Source organism: Alnus glutinosa, chromosome 6 (genome assembly GCF_958979055.1).
Source record: "Alnus glutinosa chromosome 6, dhAlnGlut1.1, whole genome shotgun sequence".
In the NCBI taxonomy this organism is placed as follows: Eukaryota; Viridiplantae; Streptophyta; class Magnoliopsida; order Fagales; family Betulaceae; genus Alnus; species Alnus glutinosa.
The window spans coordinates 27,709,071-27,730,795 of NC_084891.1; the positions used below are offsets into that span (position 1 = coordinate 27,709,071).

The 21,725-nt window shown below is 36.4% G+C and overlaps 1 protein-coding gene across 2 annotated transcripts; it reads left to right on the forward strand.

Moving 5' to 3' along the window:
• The first annotated feature begins 401 nt into the window (after positions 1-401).
• Positions 402-15,110, forward strand: LOC133872064 (5'-3' exoribonuclease 3). 2 transcript variants are annotated; one of them, XM_062309574.1, is made up of 25 exons: positions 402-569; positions 670-889; positions 1,012-1,253; positions 2,176-2,278; positions 2,383-2,459; positions 3,130-3,321; positions 3,467-3,586; positions 3,740-3,802; positions 4,145-4,294; positions 4,426-4,590; positions 6,028-6,105; positions 6,181-6,267; positions 7,391-7,741; positions 7,962-8,057; positions 8,186-8,281; positions 8,369-8,439; positions 9,591-9,719; positions 9,809-9,885; positions 10,005-10,045; positions 10,149-10,223; positions 10,342-10,499; positions 11,627-11,743; positions 11,854-11,929; positions 13,819-13,961; positions 14,131-15,110. In XM_062309574.1, the coding sequence occupies exons 3-25, from the start codon at positions 1,050-1,052 to the stop codon at positions 14,840-14,842; spliced, it is 3,381 nt and encodes a 1,126-aa protein (XP_062165558.1). In that variant the 5' UTR covers positions 402-569; positions 670-889; positions 1,012-1,049; the 3' UTR covers positions 14,843-15,110. The 2 variants fall into 2 exon arrangements, with proteins under 2 accessions (XP_062165558.1, XP_062165559.1); XM_062309575.1 differs by having other exon boundaries at positions 402-889; positions 11,639-11,743.
• Positions 15,111-21,725: the final 6,615 nt, after the last annotated feature.

Here is a 21,725-nt window from a genome sequence, read left to right on the forward strand (position 1 = left end):
TTGTTTCATAATTATGTTACAACGTTAAAGTAGCAGTTTAAAAAAAATTAAACATTAGTTAGAACTAATGCATCAATATTATAAGATAATTATGAAATAAAAATTTAGTTTGTAGTACCACTCTTCGATAAAATATCTTTATTTTTGGGCTCGTTTACAGATTTTTTTTTTTTTTTTTTTAGTATTGCTTGTTTGCTAGAGTCTTTTTAGGATTTTTTTTTTCTATTTTTTAGCAAAAATGTAGACGTTAAATGAGAATTTTTGGCATGACGGACAACAATCTTCCCCTAAATACCCACGGTGGCGGATTGGTCTGTAACGAAATACCATCACAGCTCTCCTCCGCGCTTCTCCGCAGCCCAACCTAGATAAATATCCCATTGCTTCATATTTCATAAACAAAAATCAAATCAAACCGACCTACTATCCTTGCTGAAAGACATAAACACCCTCATATTTATCCCAAGACTCGCCTCCTTATAGCGCAACTCGGCAGGGGTACCACTGTCCCTTCACTTAGTTTCGTGCCCTAATTCGTCGGACGTGGTTTCTCAAGGAATTGAAGTAAGGTAAGAGATCGTGACGTTGTTTCAGCCTTAGGATGAGCGCCTTAATCGAGTTTGAGAATTCTTGATCTCTCGCAATATCTCTCTAAATTTGAAAATCCAGGAGGCGGGCGCGCCAGCTGATCTAAACAGGCAGGGATTCCCGATCTACGACCGCCGTAGCGCGAAAAATTAAAGGCGGTAGAGATTTATTTTTTTATTTTTTTTATTTTTTGTGTATGATAATAAAAGGGATTGGGAAAGCTGCGGTAATTCTTTGGAAAAGCTCGGTTCTCCTTACTTGTATTCCTAAGGAATAGCGGGACCAGAATCCTGAAGCCGAGGTACGTAGTTACGTCTCTTGCAGGGCCTCTGATAAGATTCTTTCTCTCTCTCTGTGTATGTGAAAGTCTCGGTTGGGTTAGGGTTGCAATTTTCATCTCTCTTTCTCGCTCTTTCTCATTAGCCTGTTCGGGCGGCGGGAGATCTCCGAGTGATTTTGCAATGGGAGTTCCGGCTTTCTACAGATGGTTGGCGGAGAAGTACCCGTTGGTGGTGGTGGATGTGATCGAAGAAGAACCGGTTGTGATCGAGGGCATTAAAATTCCGGTCGATACCAGTAAGCCAAACCCTAACGATATGGAATTCGACAATCTCTACCTCGACATGAACGGGATTATTCACCCTTGCTTTCACCCTGAAGATAGGGTACGTTTCGATACAGAATTTCAGTTATTTTGCTTCCGAGTTTTGTTGCTCTACAACGTAATTAGGGATTTTTAATTGATTTTCTGTATGTTTGTTTTTTGCCGGAGAAGGTTAAATTTAATGTGATTGGGGTATTGTTTCAATGATTTGAATTGGTTAATGAAATCTGTTATATGTGTAGCACGCCAGCTTAATGTTGACTATTTGCATAGGGTGTGAGCTCAGATAATTTTTTTTAGTTTAGTAATCATCAATCAATGATTTGGATTGGTAATTTTTTTTTTTTTGAAATCTCCGTAGTATTTTTTTTAATAAAATATTTTGGTATTTTAGCATATTTATTTTTGTATAAGTGAAAAATACTTGGTTGCATGTTTGTGGTGCGAATAATGAAGGGATCATAAGATTGCTTATATTTCACGACAATGATCTCTTATTGTTAATTGCCTCTACTAAATGTGTTGACTAGTTACTTGTTCTACAATTTGATAAATGCCAAATATAATTTGGAAAGATTTGTTTGGGCTTGCTCTAGGGGCATCCCTGCTGAAATAGGAGATGTTTTTTTTTTTTGGTTGAGTAATCTAAAGCAAATTGAATATATTTACATTCTATCTATGAAGTGATGTATCCTTGTAAAGGCATTTTGGAGAAACTTGAGGTTCTTCTGTGCTAGAGATGTCCTCTAGTCTGGTTATTTTCTCACTTGAGAAAGGGTATCTACATCAATCTTTTGAGAGTTTGTTTGTACCAAAAAACATTAACTCTCTCTGTTAAGTGATTATGGGTTTGATTAATGTCTGGTTTAAAACTTAATGTATATGTACTCTATTTAGTTGTATACTGTGTTCTCATATAATTGTTTTCTTTCAAAATATTTTTAATCAATTATTCATTTTTCTGTGTTATTTTGTCTATGCAGCCTTCTCCAACAACTTATGAGGAGGTATTTCAGTGTATGTTTGACTACATTGATAGGCTTTTTGTGATGGTACGGCCTCGAAAGCTGCTATACATGGCTATCGGTGAGTATTATGGTTAAACTTATTCTTTGTTACTTCAAAATACAAGCCGATGATACGTCATATATGTCATATGTGAATTCTAATTATCTGGAAATGACTGATAGATGGAGTTGCCCCAAGGGCTAAAATGAATCAACAGCGGTCTAGGCGTTTTAGAGCAGCTAAAGATGCAGCAGATGCGGTATGTGCTTTTGTGTATTGTAGGTGTGTCCTCCATGTGTGTGCACATGAAGGGCTTTTTAACTATACTGTTTGTCTGAGTAATATACTGTTTGGCATTATCAAATCTCACTCATAGTAAATATAATAGATATTGGACTTAGATGAGATATTTTGTATATAACATGCTCCTGAGCATGGAAACTACTCATATAGACAAGAACATTATTGATTCAGACATCAAGGACCGTTCGGAGCTCTTGAGAGAATGCATATCCTAGTAATAGTAATGGAGTATTTGCATTTTATGTATGACACCTTTAAGTTGATTTGTTTTTGGTTCAAGGGATGGAATTTTGTATAATAACTGAGAAGACAGAGGCTTTCTTTATATTACAAACCTGCTCCATCTTTGCTATTAAACTTTTCATTTCTTTTAGCATGCTTCTCTTGTACTCTCTTGGTCAAGGGAGAATCTTATATCAACCGTCATCCAGGGATTCCTTGAACCTGGAAACTTAAACTGCCTATCTGCTAAAGAACAATTGTGGGGGGTGACAGTTGCAAGGGCTCCTTTATTTATTATGTTCAATAGCACATTGACACCCCCTTTCCCAATAAGGGGAAAAAACACCCAAAAAATAAGAGGCTGAAGTGTTCCAACTATCGATACTGTTACCTTTCTTCTGTAGGCAGCTGAAGAAGAACGGCTAAGGGAAGAGTTCGAGAGCGAGGGCAGAAAGCTTCCTCCTAAACAGGAGTCACAAGTTTTTGATTCCAATGTTATTACACCTGGAACTGAATTTATGGCTGTTCTATCAGTTGCACTGCAGTACTATATTCATCTCAGGTTGAACAATGACCCTGGTTGGGAAAAAATAAAGGTATTTTACTTGCCAAGCTCTGTTGTCACCTTCTTATTATATTTTGATTTCTTTTATTGTTAGAATTTTGTATGCATTTGTGTGTGCTGCAATGATGGAGTGTGCTAACTTCACTTCACTTTTTTTTTTTGGGGGGGGGGGCAAGGTCATTCTTTCTGATGCCAATGTTCCTGGTGAAGGGGAACACAAAATTATGTCATATATCCGCCTTCAAAGAAACCTTCCTGGTTATGACCCAAATACACGCCATTGCCTGTATGGTTTGGTATATATCTTTCTTCAACATATATTTGCATCAATAGTAGGAAAATTGGCTTCATTTCTTTCTTATTTTCTTTTTGGCATTTGATTGATACACCTGTGCCCAAATTATTCTGGACTAACATTAGCTGCTCTATTAATTGGTGCCACATGACAGGATGCAGATTTGATAATGTTGGGTTTAGCTACCCATGAAATTCATTTCTCAATCCTTCGAGAGGTTGGTATTCCATTATTTGCACGAATTCACATCAACTTTTTCGGTTTTTTTTTTTCCCCTTTTCAATTTTTGTTCAAGTTATGTGGGGTAGATTTTGTTATTGAAGAGAATGAAGGAAACCATGGATCCTATATTTCTCCTGGCAACTTTATCCTCTTCTCTTTGTGTTGTTTGTATCGTTATTTATATGCTCATTTACTTATCAAAAAAGTTATGTAGATGCTCATTTGTTAGAAAAATTGGGTTCTATGTGTCTTAACTTTTTCAATACCTGCTGTATGGTCTGGGTTTTATCTCCATGTTTAACAAATAATCAGTCTCTATCTAAATGGTCCATTTCAGATTGTATTTACTCCTGGGCAACAAGACAAATGCTTCATGTGTGGTCAGATGGGTCATTTAGCTGCAAATTGTGAAGGAAAGGCAAAAAGAAAGGCGGGAGAGTATGATGAGAAAGGTGATGGCGATGTTGTCGCAAAAAAACCCTACCAGGTTAGATTTCATTCTTTGAAAGACCTTGGTGGTAAAGGTATATTTTTTTTTGTGCGTGTATAGGTCATTTTTGTGACATGTTTTTGGTTCTTCTTGTGACTAACGTGTCACTATCTTTCCCTTCCTGGCAGTTTCTCAATATTTGGACGCTTAGAGAGTATTTGGAGCATGAGATGACAATTCCTAACCCTCCATTCAAGATTGATTTGGAACGCATTGTGGATGATTTTATCTTCATGTGTTTCTTTGTTGGCAATGATTTCTTACCACATATGCCAACTTTGGAGATTCGTGAGGTTTGTTAACCAAGTATTTTATTTTGGAGTCAATTAATTTTTGAAATATGATGGCTTTGGGTTAAACAATATTTTGAAATGTCATATCATTATTTTTTTAAAGTTTATCTTCTTCAAACTTCTTGTGGACAACTGCCTTTGACTGAAATATTTCTAGCTTTCATGATTTTCTTGAGCTTTTTTCTTTTTCTAGCCAAGCGTTTCTCCAATCCGGCAGAACAACTCAAAAGATAAAGAAGCATCATTAATTTCTTCATGCTCGTTCCTTGTATACTTTCTGTGTACTTGGATTGTGCCTTTTGCGCTTTTTAATAAATTGCATTTACTTATCAAAGAAATAATTTTTTAAGGTTTAAGGGACCTTCTTTCAATAAGAAAAGCTTAAAAGTAGACATTTAGTGAAAAAAGAAGAAGAAGATATGATGTTTGGGTATAATCTAAATGGCATGTGGTGAAGTTGTATTTGGCATAAAAAAAAAAAAGATATTTGTTTTTTTTTTTTTTGGGTATTTTTTAATTGTTTAATTGTCCATACTGATGTCAATACTAGTGGTATGTGAATATATGGTAATTTTGTGTGGAAAGATTCATTGGTCATTAAGGAATGCAATCATCTTGGGTTTATAGGCTTGGTTTGGACTAGGTTTTAGTACATCATGCACAAACTCTACTGTTAAAATGTAGCAAATGCCCTGTTTAGTGTCATGTCTATGTGGTTAAAATGTTTGTTGCAAAACAAACCATTTATGTTGTTTATAATTTAATAATGAAATTCAACAAGAACCTTTGAGAGGAACTTCCTCTATTCTGGTCTATCACCAGCAGTTATACATAGCAATTTATTATAAATACGTTAACACCTATGTTACAAACGAAGAATTAATCACAAGAATTATAGTCATGTAATCATGCGAATGTTGGTCAACATATTGGCTTTGATATCTTACTGTTAGGAAGTAGAGGTAAATTGAGTGGTTTGGGACTTGAAAATGCACATGGAAGATAAAGATTCGACACAGAAATTTGTTATTCATTCCATTGTTGATATGGGTAGAAATGTGTTCAGTAGAGGTGCCCAGATGATGATGTTGTAGAATGTTGGATGATAAGCTTAGTCAAAAGAGAAATGCATTTTCAATGTGATTGCTAATCTTCCAACCTTTACATAATGTATTTTCTATGTCAAACGTTAATAGCATCTTGGTAAATGTTGTGTAAAATACCTTGTCATGATGTACTAGTCGAATTATTCTCTATCGACATCATTTGTTAGAAATGTGTTGAAATGAATGAATTGGATGTCTTTAGGCATTTATAGTCTCAGTCCTTGTGTGTCATCTTCATTATTGCAACATACAGGAAATTATATATGTTGCAACTTGCAATATAGCTGCAATTTACACAACTAATTGTTTAATATCCTGTTAATTTTTCTAGGGTGCTATTAACTTGCTGATTGCAATATACAAGAAGGAATTTAGGGCATTGGGAGGGTATTTGACCAATGCAAGCAAGGTATTTAATTAATTATCTGAGTGTCGTAGTTTCTTTAGGGGTTGAATATTATTTTTGACTCGTTTTATTTTACAGCCAAATCTAAGCAGGGTGGAGCATTTTATTCAGGCTGTTGGATCTTTTGAAGATAAGATATTCCAGAAAAGAACTCGATTGCATCAGGTTTGCTCTGTTCTTAGATTGACATGGTTACCTTTAACCTCATTATTTTCTCTTCATTGATGAGGATCGTATTAAGTATAGAGATGGTTCTATTTATCATCTGCAGCTAGCTTGAGATATCTCTAACTCTTCTAGCTGCCCCTTTGGAAAATTATTTCGTTTTTTTGTGGGTGTCCCACAACTTGGCCATATTTCCAGTTGCGCGTAAATTAGAAAAGGAACTTGAACTAAGCTGCCAAAGGATTGTTCTACTTTGTAAATTCTAATGTGTGCGCATTGGGAAGCAATAACTCTGTTAGCAGTAGCCATATTTTTCTACTATCTTTATTTCAACTTACATAATTTGTTTTCACAGCGGTGGATGGCCACAAACTGTCAAACCTTTATTCAGAGGTTCTAGTGAGAGTAGTAGTCCAATGCAGAAATGCTCTTTTGCTATTCTGCTCATCGATGGGAGGAGGATCTAGAATATCTGGTGGAAGTTATGAGGAAAAGGGGGAAATTATTTATTAAATTACAAAATTGGAGGATTTTAATAAGTGGAAGCATGTTCATGTACTTTTCATGTTGTCTTTACTTCTAGGTTTTAGGGTTTATTCAAGAAGGGACTGAAGTGTTAGGGGAAGGATTATGGTAAGAATGGGAGTTGATGGAGGTTATATGATCTTTAGTTAGATAGGACACAATGACCGAAAATGAACATGTGGCTACCCCCCTATTATTAAAAAAAAAGATCCATGGGGCGAACCTGAATTTAGTCAGGATTAAGGAATGGTTAAGTTGGGCATTGTGTGTGTGAGAGAGAGAGAGAGAGAGAGGACATAGGTATTACTGGATAGATATCCAAGTTATTATGGACAAAATTTTGCATACTGATTTTGATTTTTCTTTTTGGGGGCATTGTTCTACTATTTTTTTTTTTTTGGCTTGGCCTTAATGGTGAGATAAACCGTATCTCAGGATCTGTGTGATTGTTCAATCTGCTTGCTATTAAAGCAATGAATTTTTAAGAATATTATTGGATCCAGTACTATATTATGTGGTTCTGTTTTTGTTGTTGCTGTTTATTATTCCTGTAAACCGAAGTCATGATAATGATTTTTATTTTTCTTTCCTTTTTCAGCGGCAGGCTGAAAGAATAAAGCGTGATAAGGCACAAGCGAGGAGAGGAGATGATGCAGAGCCTCAAGTTCAACCTGAGTCTCTGGTTCCAGTTGCTCGATATCATGGTTCTCGTCTTGCTTCTGGTCCTTCGCCTAAACCCTATCAACAATCAGGATTTAGTCACAGTTCAGAGAGGTCAACACTCGTTAGAAAAGATGGCCAACATGAACAAGCCGCAGCACGGTTGTCAGGGCTTGAAACTAAAAGCAAACAGGGGGCTTCTGCTCGGCCCCATAAAGTTGCACGTTTGTCTTCAGCAGCTACTATTGGTGCTGCTATTGTTGAAGCTGAAGATAGCCTTGAAATAGAAGTACGTTTTCCTGCTTTGGGACAGGCACTTTAGTGTAATTTTGACTCCGTCGGCCGTTCTTTAAGACTAACTTTCTATGGGCTGGGGTATGAGCCTTGCTGGCGAGGAGTTATTAGTGCATCTATTATTGTATTATCATTTGTCTGCTGTCTTTCTTTACAGTATAAGATATTAGAGCGATGCTCATTGAGTCATCCTCTTTTTCGCTTTTGGTTTCCAGGAAAGTGAAAACAAAGAAGAATTAAAATCAAAGCTTAAGGAGGTACTTCGCGAGAAATCTGATGCTTTTAACTCTCAAAATCCGGAAGAAGACAAGGTTTGATGATAACTTTACCTCTGCATATTGATTAGTTTTAAAAGCTTGGCATCATACAGCAATTCATTTAGCTTTTGCTATTGCATTCTTTACCTTGAGTATTCATCTCTCTTTTGTTGTTTTATTAGGTTAGACTGGGAGAGCCGGGGTGGAAAGAAAGATATTATGAGGAAAAGTTTTCTGGAAAAACTCCGGAGGAGCTTGATGCAATACGAAGAGATGTTGTAAGTTCAAGGATTATCTTATACATTGGCATGTATTTGGTAGATAACTGTAGGTTTATCTTATATATTGGCACTTCTATTGGGTAGGTCTTGAAGTACACAGAAGGTCTATGTTGGGTTATGCACTATTATTATGAAGGGGTATGTTCTTGGCAGTGGTGAGTTTGTTTTCTCTTCTACTTCTTCATCTACTTAATTTTAAGGTTTTGTTTGAGCTGGTGGTAATCCTTTTTTTTTTTTTCAGTTTCTTGTGGTGCAGTCCTCCCTCTGTCTTTACTGCATGCTCTTGCTTGTGTAAAAAAAAATAAAAATTAGTGGTTCAAAATTCCAATATCCCAATGAAAAAATGTTCCGTGATTTGGTGATAACTTCCATTTTTTAAGCTCTTTCTGTTTCCTTCTCTTTTTCTTTTGATTTTTCTGTTTCCTCTTTCTTTTTGGGTTCTGGGTTGGGGAGTAACTTTTTGTTTGAGGAGGTGTTGGTATGTGAAAGTTTCAATGGCTTAGAGATCTCTTCTTCCCTTTCTTGCCACTCCCACCCTCTGTTTTTGTGATCTATGTAGGTTGGATTACCGTGTAAGGATTTGGTGAACCTTGTAGGTTGAAACCTTGATATATGGGGGGAAGGAAAGAATGGAAAACACCATTCAGGGACCACATTAAATCTTAAATCATATAGTTGATGTGGGTTTGAACCTGCTACAATGATGTTAAAACATGATGTTACCTAGCTCTAGTGTCAGTGGGCTCTACAGGGTAGGGGGTGCCATTACCCCTTCCTATTTTTTCTTTCCGACAGGAAAAAAATTCATTTAGTTGATTTCTTATTTTGACCACATTCTTTCAGATTCCAACCATTATGTAAATTATGGAAATGTGGATGACTTCGTACCTTTTTTTTAAAATAGGGAATGGGTTCATAAAGGGAAATAATATAGGCGATATGGTTGAGGTTCATATTTAAACTGCTAACTTGATGTTTCAGTGAAATGTATATTTGATTAAGAACTGAAACCAATTACTACAGAGGAACTCCTGAATACATATGAAGATGATGAAGACAGCCTTGTCATATGATTGAAATTTAACAAAAACATTTTATTTTATCCTGTCACTGTTTTTCATAAATTTCACTTGTATTGAAGTCAAATTTATAATCTGTAAGGCCTTGTCAAATCTTTTCACAGCTTTGGGTTTCTTTCTTCTTTTGTGGTGTGGATGATCTTTTTGGTTAATTTGTTGTCTCTCTATCCAATATGCTTTCACGTATTTGTATCTTTAGTTTTGACTCTGGAAAATCTTTATTGTAGGTTTTATCCTTATCATTATGCGCCGTTTGCTTCTGATCTCAAGGATCTTGGACAACTGGACATAAGCTTTGAGCTTGGCACTCCCTTCAAACCGTTCAATCAGCTTCTGGGAGTCTTCCCTGCTGCAAGGTGCAGTAGCCACTTTTCTTTATTTTATTTTATGTTCATAATTTTTTATGCTTCCCATCACTTAAGAACAAAATATAATCCATTTGCAGTTCCCATGCACTTCCTGAGCATTACAGGAAGTTGATGACCGATCCAAATTCGCCTATTATTGACTTTTACCCAACTGGTATGCTTTTTGACACAAATAGAGGCCTGAAACTTTTTTTTTTGTTCTTTTTTCTTTTCTGGTTGAATTTACATATAGTAATAATTTCTCCCCCTTAAAACCTATGTGCTATTTGTCAGATTTTGAAGTGGATATGAATGGCAAAAGATTTGCTTGGCAGGTAGGTTTCTCCTTTAATCTTTATTTGTAGGTGTGATGATGATGTACATGAGATGACTGTTGTCTCAATTTGTTTCTTTACACCTCTACTTGTTTTTCTTAAGGGTATTGCAAAGTTGCCGTTTATTGATGAAGCCCGCCTTCTTTTGGAAGTTAAGAAAATTGAACATACATTGATGGTATGGTGTTTTCCACAAGCTAGTTTGATATTCTTTACTTCACTAGTTGCGTTTTCTTTACCTCAGCTTTTTAGACATGACTTTCACTTTTGATTGAGTTCTGCATTTTTTTCTAAAGGAGGAGGAGGTACGGCGAAATAGCGTGATGTTCGACATGCTTTTTGTGAAATTGTGTCATCCACTCTCTGTATGCATAAGTATTCTTGACGAAAAGTGTAAACGGTTGACAGACAAAGAACGAGTCGAGGTTAAGGAGAGAATCGAGCCTGAAAAAAGGTTTGTTGCAGTGTTTAAATGCTGGCCATTACATTGTTTTTTTGATTTTCAAGGTTCAAAGAATTAATCAGTGTGTACATTCTATGTGAGGGCTCTCCTTATTTTTTACTTGACCTGGGTTGTAGAACACTGCTGTCATTTGTTGTGTATTACATTTTGGTGTTACTTCCATTCAGGTTTCGTAAATTTGTAGAATTGGTTAGAAAATGTAGAGATGCTCTTCTAAGAAAAAAAATGGGGAAATTTCATAAAAAATGGGGAAATGGGGAAATTGGAAAATGTAGAGATGCTCTTCTAGAACCTGGGTTGTAGAACACTGCTGTCATCTTTTTTCTCAATAAGATCTGAATTATTCATTAAAATGGGGAAATATCTGCCAAAGTTTTTTTTTTTAGCAATCTTTTTCTTGAATTTTATTTTATTATTATGATCATAATGCCAATTTTTACTGTTCGTCGTTGGTGGGCCTTGTGTTTCTTGGTCATTGAGTTTTCATATTTCCCCTCTAAAATTTGTGACAAGTTAACTATCTTCCTCCTTAAAAATGTGTCATTTATTTATGCATTTGGTCTCTGATTGGTTTAGAAGTTCTGTGGAATCTTATGCTGCCAGCTTAATTTTGTACTTCATGCTGAATACAGAATAATCTTACTGTGCCCATTTGTTGAGTTTGTTCAGCATAATTCCAAGCCATCCTAATAAGATTTGCACATTTGACCGCAAATGATGGGTTTGCACCTTTATGTTTTTATGACCTTAGTGATCATAAGATTGTTCTGTACTTGGCTATAATTTAACCTGTGTAGCTGTTTTCGATAGAACTTTTCATGTTGACTTCTCTTTTACCAAGGTGTTCTGTCTTCATCCTTTCATTTTCTTTGTGATCCTTTTGCTTTGGAGGAACCAGGCCCCGACATAACCCTCCTTCCCCCCATAAAAGGAAGGGAAAAAAAGAGAAGCTTACCTACCTAGTATGGATATGGTGATTTTTTCATATGTTTTTGCTGAAGTTCTGTGGTCTAGTTGCAACTCTAATTGTATCCCTGCCCGCTTGTCACCTGTCTGCTGCACAAGTTTGTTACCAATAAATTTAAGTTCTTGTTGGACTATTTTCTGATTTTATTTAGGGCTAAATGCAGTGGTGGAATGAATGGTTATTTATCCCCATGTGCTGGAGATCCTCGCCCACCTATTTTCAGGTCTCCTGTAGCAGGGATGGAAGATATTATTGAAAACCAAGTCACGTAAGCTTTTGAGCACCGATTGCTATTCAATTGATGAACCATGTGTCCAATCTGTTATTCCCCTTCTCAAAATTTCCCTTTTTCTTTCGTCTTTACTTCTTGCTGTTCAGATGTGCTATATACAGACTCCCAGATGCGCATGATCACATCACTCGACCGCTTGCTGGGGTTAAATTCCCAAAGAAGGTATGTGGTTATTAGTGAGGTTTTATGTCTTGTCAGTTAATAGTTCTTTTCAACTGTTTTTTTTTTTTTTTTTTGTTTTCCTCGTTCCTGAATTTTGGTATGCGATCTAATTTTGTTGTATGGAGAGAGAACATGTGGGGGTATCACAACTAAGTTTCCTATCACGATAGGTTTACATTAAGGATCAACATTAAGTTTGTATCTCTTTGCATTGGTTTTGGATGAACTTTAGTAGATTGATTGAGGATGGGGCCTCTTAGTGTATGTTTTTTTACAATTGATACCATGTTTGCTAATGAGACGTGAGCAAGAGTCAACTCCAAGTTGGAAGTTTGTACGGATAATATAGAATCTAGGGGTTCTAAGTCAAGTAGGACTAAAACCAAGTATATAGAGTGCAGGTTAAATGAAAGTAGAAATAGGGATAGAGGGATAGTAGAGCTTGGTAAGAGATATCAATAGTGATTACTTTTAGCATCTTGGATCAATAGTTGATAAGAATGGGGAGATAAGAGTATTAATGTGGCTCATAGAGTAAGAGCATGGTGGATGAAGTGGAGAAGTGCATAAGGAGTGTTTTGTGACTGTAAAATACCTATTAAGTTAAAGGGAGAATTCCATTGGATTGCTTTGAGACCAACTATGTTCTATGGCACGTCTGTTAGCCTGTTACAAAGTAACATGTTCATAAAATGAACGTAATCAAAATGAGAATGTTAAGATGGATAACGTGGTAGAGAGATAAGAAATAAAGTCATCCATTCAAAGCCAGGGATGACTTTTACTGAGAAAAAGCTGAAGGAGAGCCACATGAAGATTAATTAGGGCATTGTTTCAAAAGTGATTTAATTCAATTCGAGTGAATGAAAAAAAGGTAGAAGCCTAAAATAGTAAAGTTGGATATAATAAAGAATGCTTGCTATTAGCAAATAAAAGAGAGTATGACTTTGGATATGATAGAATAGCAGAAAAGATTACATGTGACGTACTTCGATTGGTCAGTTAGATCCCTTTGTCCCCAATTTAATTTGGATCAAGGCTTTATTGAGTTGAGTTATGCTTGCGTGTGTGAGAGAAGAGAAGGGGATTCAAGGAAGTTCACAATACTGAATTGTGGAGTTAGTCAGATAATAAACAACCGTTTTTCTCACTCTAGGAGTTATAACACATTATACATTATTCTTCGTATTCCATAAATATTTGATAACAAAATGAAAGGTAGCGATGCTGCTTTGAGATAATTTTCTTGCTTTTACGTACGTTTCACATCCACTTGGAAGACTAATATCATTTTGGTGTTAGGTATCTTGCCCCATTGAGCTTCTTGATGTGTTCTGTGCATATGCATCCACATGTTTATCAATCCTTGATCATATCATTTCAAATATGGTCTTACTTTTACTTTTCAAGCAATTTTTCTATGCCTTCTATTTCTGGCATTTTCCAAGGGAAGGGTTTTTTAATTAAACAATCCTATTATCATTAACCCCTAGGGGTTGGCTCAAGTGGTAAGGGTCTTGGTCTTTGTGTTAGTTCCATGAGGTCTAAGGTTCGAATCCCCTTGGGTGCAAACAATTCTTTGGGGCCAACCCGCCGGCGAAACTGGAATATTACCCGATCCGTGTGGAGGGGGCACTTTACATGGGTCCAAGGTTTACCTAACATGTGTGGGTATATGAATTGGCCCTACCTTGGAGGGGTTCCTCCTCATCGAAAAAAAAAAAAAAAATCCTATTATCATCTTCTACACGTCTCTCATTCATTAATTATTATTTTTATTCTTTTAAATTTTAGATTTTAATGTAGCTGTTACATAAAAGCCAATATATTTTGATGGCTAAGTGGGTGTGGCTTTTCAACTTGATGGTGTATAAGTTTATTTCTTGCAGACTGTGAATTTGGGGGATCTACAACCTGAACCCGTTTTGTGGCATGAAGATTCTGGAAGGAAGCCATGGGAGAATGGAAGGAAGCCATGGGAGAATGGAAGGAAACCATGGGAGAATGGAAGGAAGCCATGGGAGAATGGAAGGTACGCCATGATTGAATATCCTTTTGATTGATTGATGCATAATTGGATTAAACTTATTGGACATCCCCTTTTCCCCTCTCCTTCTCGGATGTGAGTGTCAAATACATATGAAAGAATATTTTATTTCATTGGTATGTTTGACTGTTGTGGATTTGGTTTTTCTTTTCAGGCATAACTCCTCGGGAGCCATTTCTGGCCGACAGCTCGGGGATGCAGCTCATCGACTTGTCGTTAATAGCTTACAAGCGAAGGTAGATCCTAATGGGTACGGCAATCAAATGCATAACCCACCACCATCTTACCCTGTGCCTCCTTACCACCCACCGCTGGCTTCCTATCAAAATGATAGAGGTCACGATCAGGTGTATAATAGAATACCGCCATCAAGAACATTTCAACCTCCTCGAGGTCACCATCAATCTTCAAATTCAAATTCCCCCACCGCTCTAGTTTACCATGAGGATGGGTATAATCCACCATATGTTTCATCCGCAGCCCACCAATCCAGCAATGGGTCTCATCCTCAAAATTATGACCGAAATAATCGACCAGTTACCCACAGTAAAGGAGAGTATTCCAGGAATGTAAACTATCCATCAGCAGGACTTCATCAGAATGGCGGACCAATGTATGCTGGCAGGCAGATGGCACAACCTCCAAATGTGGTTCATGCTCAGTCTTACCAAGTCGGTTACAACCCTTATCAAAACTACCAACCACCCGGAGCTTCTCATCAGCAGCGGGGTAATTGGGCTCCAATGGCAAACCAGAGCATTCGTGGTGGGTATGGTCGCCCGCAACAACCAGGCAACCAATATTCTGCGTTAGATAGAAGGGCGAATAAGGGGCCACCCCCACCGCCTGGGTTTGGGCGCAAGTAGAAACATTTGCTACAATGAAAATAATGTACAATAGTCGGTTTTTCATTAGCTGAGAGTTGTAACATTATTTTCTTTTTCCTTTATTTAGAAGGTCTAGTCTGTTTAGGCTTTCTTCATATGCGGTTCCATTGTTTATTGTATTCTCTTTTTAGATGGAAAGGAAGAAAAAAAAACAATAATCTCCGTGATACTTGTGTTGCAGAACAATTTGACCGTTGTGGTGAGTGCATTGTCTGCACCAGTGGCAAATATAACGAGTTCTTTTCCACATTATTTTTGTAACTGACGTGTGTGCTCTCCCCCACTCCTCCATTTGGGCAGAATGACACGGGTCTAGTTTGATTCATTTGTTCCTGCTGGGATATTGGTTTTTGAGAAATATTGACACGTTATTGCATATAATTAATAGGTTTGATGAAAGCTATTAATATTGACACATTATTCTTTTTTTTTTTCTTTTTTTTTTTTTTCTTTTTATATATATATTTGATTATAGGGGACACGTGTAGCATTTTCACGGTTTTGTTAAATTTCAAACGGAAGTTAGGGCAGGGAGTTATTTGTCATTTTTCTTGTCACGGGGAGTTTTAAGTTACTTTTTAAATTATAGTAAGCTTGTTGCAAGTTGAAATAACGCGTAGATTGGTTTTACATTTTTATTTTCCCTTAATTTTTCTACTGATGCTACTATCAGGTAGAATATTTGCTTAATCCACGAGCACATGTTCCTGCAAGTGCAAGAAACAATTCGATAACCAAAACGGAGAGTCGAGACTTGCTTGTCCATGGGCTTCTTCGAGCAGGCTATGCCTTGAGAAAACTTTATTAATCCTGCATATCGGGCACGTTTGGGTCTGTTGCGCCAGTATGGTTTGGACAAATCTTACCAAGATGTTATCCAATCTGAAACCCGAATACTTGATATTTTCATGGCGATACCTGGAAGTAGGATATTGTTCTTCTTTGGAATTGGAAACCAAACAACGTACCGAACACGCGTACGTGTGGAAGGACTGGATGTCGGTGGAGCAACTTTTGAGACCCAAAAAAAAAAAGAGTCTTAATTCTCTGGGTCCCTCCTCCTGGTAAAGGGCAATAGGGGTAGGGTTTATTAAGCCTTAAATGATGAAATTCCGTGTTTGCATTAGGCCACATGATATCATGCGGCATGCCCATGCAGACGTTGAATAACAAAAGGGCGGGCTGGAGGCATTAGACTGTCGGTTGACCATGACAATTCGTTAATTGAATATGCCTATCCGTCTGAATCCGATTTAGATTGATTCTCTTCTAGTCTTGTCCATATCAAGAAACGAGATTTAAAAGAGACGATAAACATGACTTTCCCGTACGTCTTGGCATGGTGAAACATTAACACAAGAGAGAATAGTACTATCTTCCAATGGGCCTGCTTTGAGAACACAGGCCCGGGCCCACGTTTCGGGCCTTGACAAGGATTAGAAGGCCCAAAGAACACTCCTTTTTCAAAATGACAAATAGAAGGAATCCCAGATCGAAGATTCCTCCCCACTGCATCGCATCAATCATTTCATTATTCTCAGCGAAAAAAAAAGCAGGCAATCAATACCCTCATCTTGTCAATGAACAATGAACATGTACTCCTGCACGACAACGGATGAGGGTCACACCCAATCCCCAATGACACTTGGCTAACTCTGTACAACGTCCATTTCTCTGCAGTACAAGGAGGATCGTCCTACTCATCGGGGTTATCTATCGTCGGCCCCCTCACAAATCTTCGATCTCATTTTATCTTTTTTTCATGTATTTGTTGTTTGAGAGTAATCATGTGATCTACTGTATCAATAATCTTAAAAAGCTTAAACTAATGTAAATTTAATCATTTAATTAATAATTAAATATTCTCTTTTCTTTACTTTCATATTAAGTTAAAACACAAAATTTAATTAATATTTTAAGTCTTGACTTAAAAAAAAAAAGTAATTGCGGTTCAAATCAAAAGTGCTCACTTCTCACGTGACACGTCCCATGGCCTATAGACTGATAAGGCTATATAGACGTGCAGCCGTGTCAGTGCAGAGGATGCGAAGTACGAACGTTAAGATAAAGCAAAAAAAAAAAAAACATTTCCAATATATGATGTAAAAAGTAAGTTCGAAGTTGTATGGTCGAAAATTTAGAATAATACTTTTTTTCTCATCTTCTTTTATCTTTTTCTTCTTGGTCTTCTCGTGCGTACGTCATTGGTTAGAATTTTGGGGTCTGTCCCATAACATCATCTGTCCCATTGGACCACATTATTGGCCGGATAATTATGAGCTTCACCTAAGTTTGCATAAAGAGTAAGTCAAAAAAAGATAAAGAACTTATAAAAAAAAAATAAAAAGAAAACTGCCATAAATTTTGAAGACGTGGCACTGTTAATTAGATTTTGTAATTTTTTTTTTTTTTAAAAAAAAAAAATTGTTTTTAATGGTGAATCGACAATAACTCGTCTAATGGCCAATTGCATCAATAAAATGAAATAATTATAATTTAAAAACACAAAAAGAAAAGACAAAACCAAAAAGAATAGCAGCCTTATTACAAGGGTGTCGATCCTCAAGTGGAGTTCCATCCTCGACGGCAGAAAAGACAAGACCAAAAAGAAAAAGAAAAAGAAAAAAATAATTGCTACTACGTCAGACTCTTTTGATGGTATTTGGATTAATTAAAAGGTAGACTTTATGACTTATGAGGCTTTGAAAGCGGTTGGGTGGGGAAAGAGAGAATGTCGTTTACTTTATTTTCCTTTTCTCTCGGTTGGGTGGAAGTGGAAGCAAAAAGGGTTTGTAAGTTTGTTGGAGTTGGGAGAGTGGAGAGAGGGAGGGAGGGTGGTGGGTAAGGACTAATAAGGAGGAATAAAAATTGGGTCCAAATTCAAATCAACCGCACGAGCGCAGCACAATCGAAGCTTTGAATGGTCGGGTGGTGGGGAATTTGGGGACCCATTTGATCTGAGTCCTCGGGAATAGGAAAGAAACCTCTCTATCTATCTTTTTACGTGATTGGTAGCCTGCCTTGTGCCTTGCTTTTTGCCTCCATTCCTGGAATTTTCCTCTGCTTGTTCACATCCGCACCGTCTTCGCTGTGGGAAAGGAAGGGATAGAGATGACGCTGAGGTTATAACCAATGGTCGATCGACGCATGCAACAAGCTCAACTGTTCAAGCAATATATATATATATATATATATATATCAACTTCAGGCTTCAAGACCCGGAGCTCCCCCGATCATGACATGTCATAGCCCTTTCCACTTTGCGGCCGGCGGCTTTACTCCGCTACTAGGTAACGCTTTCTATAGGTCACCCCTTCGAGATTTGAACACGTGATGTGATATCTGCTCTGATACCAAAGTTAAGTACTTAACCAATGCATCAAAAGCTCGTGAATTGATGAGACGCAAAATGTTAGATCTTTTAACCTATTCCATACTAAATTAGTCTAATCTAACATTCATACTCCAAATTAAACCCCCACTAAGATTAGAGTAATGCTATTTAATATAATGTTATATAATTGTTATACAATTAAGATGACGTGACAATGAAAATTAGCAATTAAATAATTAATTTTTTTTTATTAAGTGTTGATTCAAAAATTGATTTTTTCCACGACATTATCAATTCTAACCTTGAAAATTATCCGTGAATGTTGAATCTCAGTGAATGTTGCTACAAGTGTGACAAACGAGAATTTTGAGATAGAAATTAGATACAAATTGATTTGTAATTAATTTTTACAAATCAGTATAATAAAACAATATGTTTTTTAATATGTGAGAAATACAATTTTTTTTTAATAAAATATATTTTTTTGCATATTATTTTTAACAATATTAATAAAAAAATATGTCACTTTATTAAACTAATTCGTAAGAATTTGTAGTTGAATTTTGTCGAGAATTTTGAATCGGAAAGAAATCTATGTTAGGGATCGGAGGCTTTGAATGATCAATTAAAGCTGCAAAATCATAGCAAACCATCGATGGACCATGAAGTCATCTGTGACGCATGCTTGCGAATGGCACGCGAGGTGCACCAATTCTCACCACGTGTACACCTAATTAAACAATTACAAAGCAATCACCATTCCACCATTTTTTAAAGGATTTCTTATTGATATATGTGTTATGCGTAGCATGATTGGCATAAACATAAGGCCCATAAGTTTCCAATCAAATATATATATATATATATATATATATATATATATATATATATATATATATATATATATATATATATATATATATATAGTTTAATGTAATATTAGCACCGAAGGTCTAAGATCGAGTGCAATTAGCTGTCGGTACAAATCGAGCACCGAAGCAACAATCATTAATTTTAGAGCTAGACATGGATTTTTGCTATTGTCTTCATCATTAGCCCAATAGTACTCTAGAGCCAATCATCCATGTCTTACTTACCAAGATAGTTTGAAAAATGAACAGAATTATTAAGTCCAAGAGATGGATTCATGCATCAAGATCACAATGCAAATGTAATTAGCATGATGTAGATCGAATCAATCCAATAATCACTTAGTTAATGATATGCTCTAATTTAAAATTGGAGGTACCATGATGACAAACACTGATCACAACAACACATTGTGAAATTAGGACAAAGAGATGAGAAAATAAGCTAAAACGGGAGAAATAGAGAAGAAGCTAGAAAAAGAGAAGCCAAGAAAGAGAGAGAAGAGAGACCAAGTTGGGAAGAGAGAGAGAAGAAGAGACAAAATTACTTTCTTATAATTTTATTTCATCAAATCTTTCTATTGGAGTACAAAACATGCTTAAATAGAGTACTCATCATGACTAATACCCTAGAAAAACGCCCATTAATTGAGTTACCTAAAACAATATAGGGCGACACCACACCCATTTATTGAATTACAAAGATACCATTGATTTTTAAAAAATTAAATAAAATTATTGGATCCAAATTAACTCTGGCCTCAATTCCCCATCTTACCACTTACGAGTTCTTGATTGTGTCCTGTCTTTGCAGGCAACTTATAGAACAAAGGAGTTCGCTAAGTATATTAATTGCACGAAATTAATGTACTACAATTTTTATTATAATTTCATTTAAATTAATTTCATCATCTATTAAAAATGGGTATGAATCATGCTTGATATACTCATATACTATAATTTTTATTATAATTTCATTCAAATTAATATAGTGTTGGGAAAATATCCTGACCTACCGAGATGGGCCGAGCCCAATATCAACTGAGCTCAGCAATAGTCATCGTATGAACTAGATCAATTGGGCCAGTCAACACATAGGCCCAAAAGCTAATGATGGCCAACTACCGAGTCGAATTCCTCCGGAGTTGGTAAAAGACCGACTCTCTAATTATTGTGGCATACACCCCATGATCTAGAGTCGGTAAAAGATTGACTCCCTGATTATTGTGGCACGTACTCCACGATTCGGGATTTCGACAAATGCTCCAAACTCGACACGTGGCCCAATGAAAAGAGTATTACTCTTGCTACTCCGCCTATAAATACCTCATTAATGCACATGTATGCGGGATCAATTCTCTGTGATTAAAAAGATATACATATTAGATAAAATATTGACTAAGTCATCGGAGTGGGATTGTCGGATTATTCCGACGCAACTTTTTTTTGTAGGTTAAAGACTCTTGAAGATCGACACGTTACCAAACTGAAATCTATTCTAACATATAGTAGCTCACGTGACACTATTACGACATGTACAATCTTATAATTGCTCCATCCCCCTATTTAAGAAAAACAAAGCAACGCCACGTGCGTTCACCAATTAAGTCATACAATTGGGCAATGGACAATTTGATCTCAATGAATATAGCTTTTGGAGGATATCTGATGACTTGCCGGCCAGCCAAGAAAGAGCCATGAAACAGATTTGACTCGAAAAGGAGATACAAATGCTAAAAGTAGATTTGTTAATTGTCATTGCCTCCCATGGCCTCATCCAGTTGAATCTAATCAAGGTCCTTTCTTTATATTTATAGGAGTGGATTAGGTTATTTCTTCTTGCACCTTCCAAACAATAAATAAATCCCGTTTTGGAGACGTACGTGTCCTCTAAATTAACCTCATCAGGAAACGTCTTATATCACGTGTATACATGTGTGAACTATGACTGGTCAGGAGGCTTAGAAGTCCCCTGTTTTATGAATATAAAATATAAATAAATTAAATATACTGTAAGTCAAACCAACTCCTTCAGCCAGTCAATATTCCATTTAAATATGTCTATTTATATATAAAGACATGTAGGTGGTGAAATTATGGTTGTTTTTAAGCCACCAATGGCAAAAACAAGGTTGCCGGCCATCTACTCATGTAAGGAAATTAAGGGAAAAGAACACGGTAAAGAGTTCCAATGGAAAAGCAAACATAGATGGACAGTGTGAGGCCATCCCTTTTGATACGATAATTTGTGTAACACGCCAATCTCATATTAAGAAGAAGATAATTAATCTACATATAAATTGAGGGTATGTAGCAATTTAGTAGCACTGCGTGATCTTTTATAGCAATCTAGTAACGTCATGGTCGTGGTGGTGGAGCACTGTGTGACATGACTCTAACGAGGACGTCATGAATGATTTAAGGAGGAGAAATTGTAACACCCCAACCAGTTCCACGTTGCGAAGATGATTGACCCACGTAGAGTAAATGAATTATAAAGGAGCCCATGATTAGACTGTATGTTATAAACGATTCGTTATAAACGATTTTATATAGTTCAAATTGTAACTTGACTAGTTCTTTTGGAGTGATAGTGCAAATGTGTCTAACGCTTTCTCAGACTCGTTACAATTTTTCTACAATAAAAATATTAAACTCT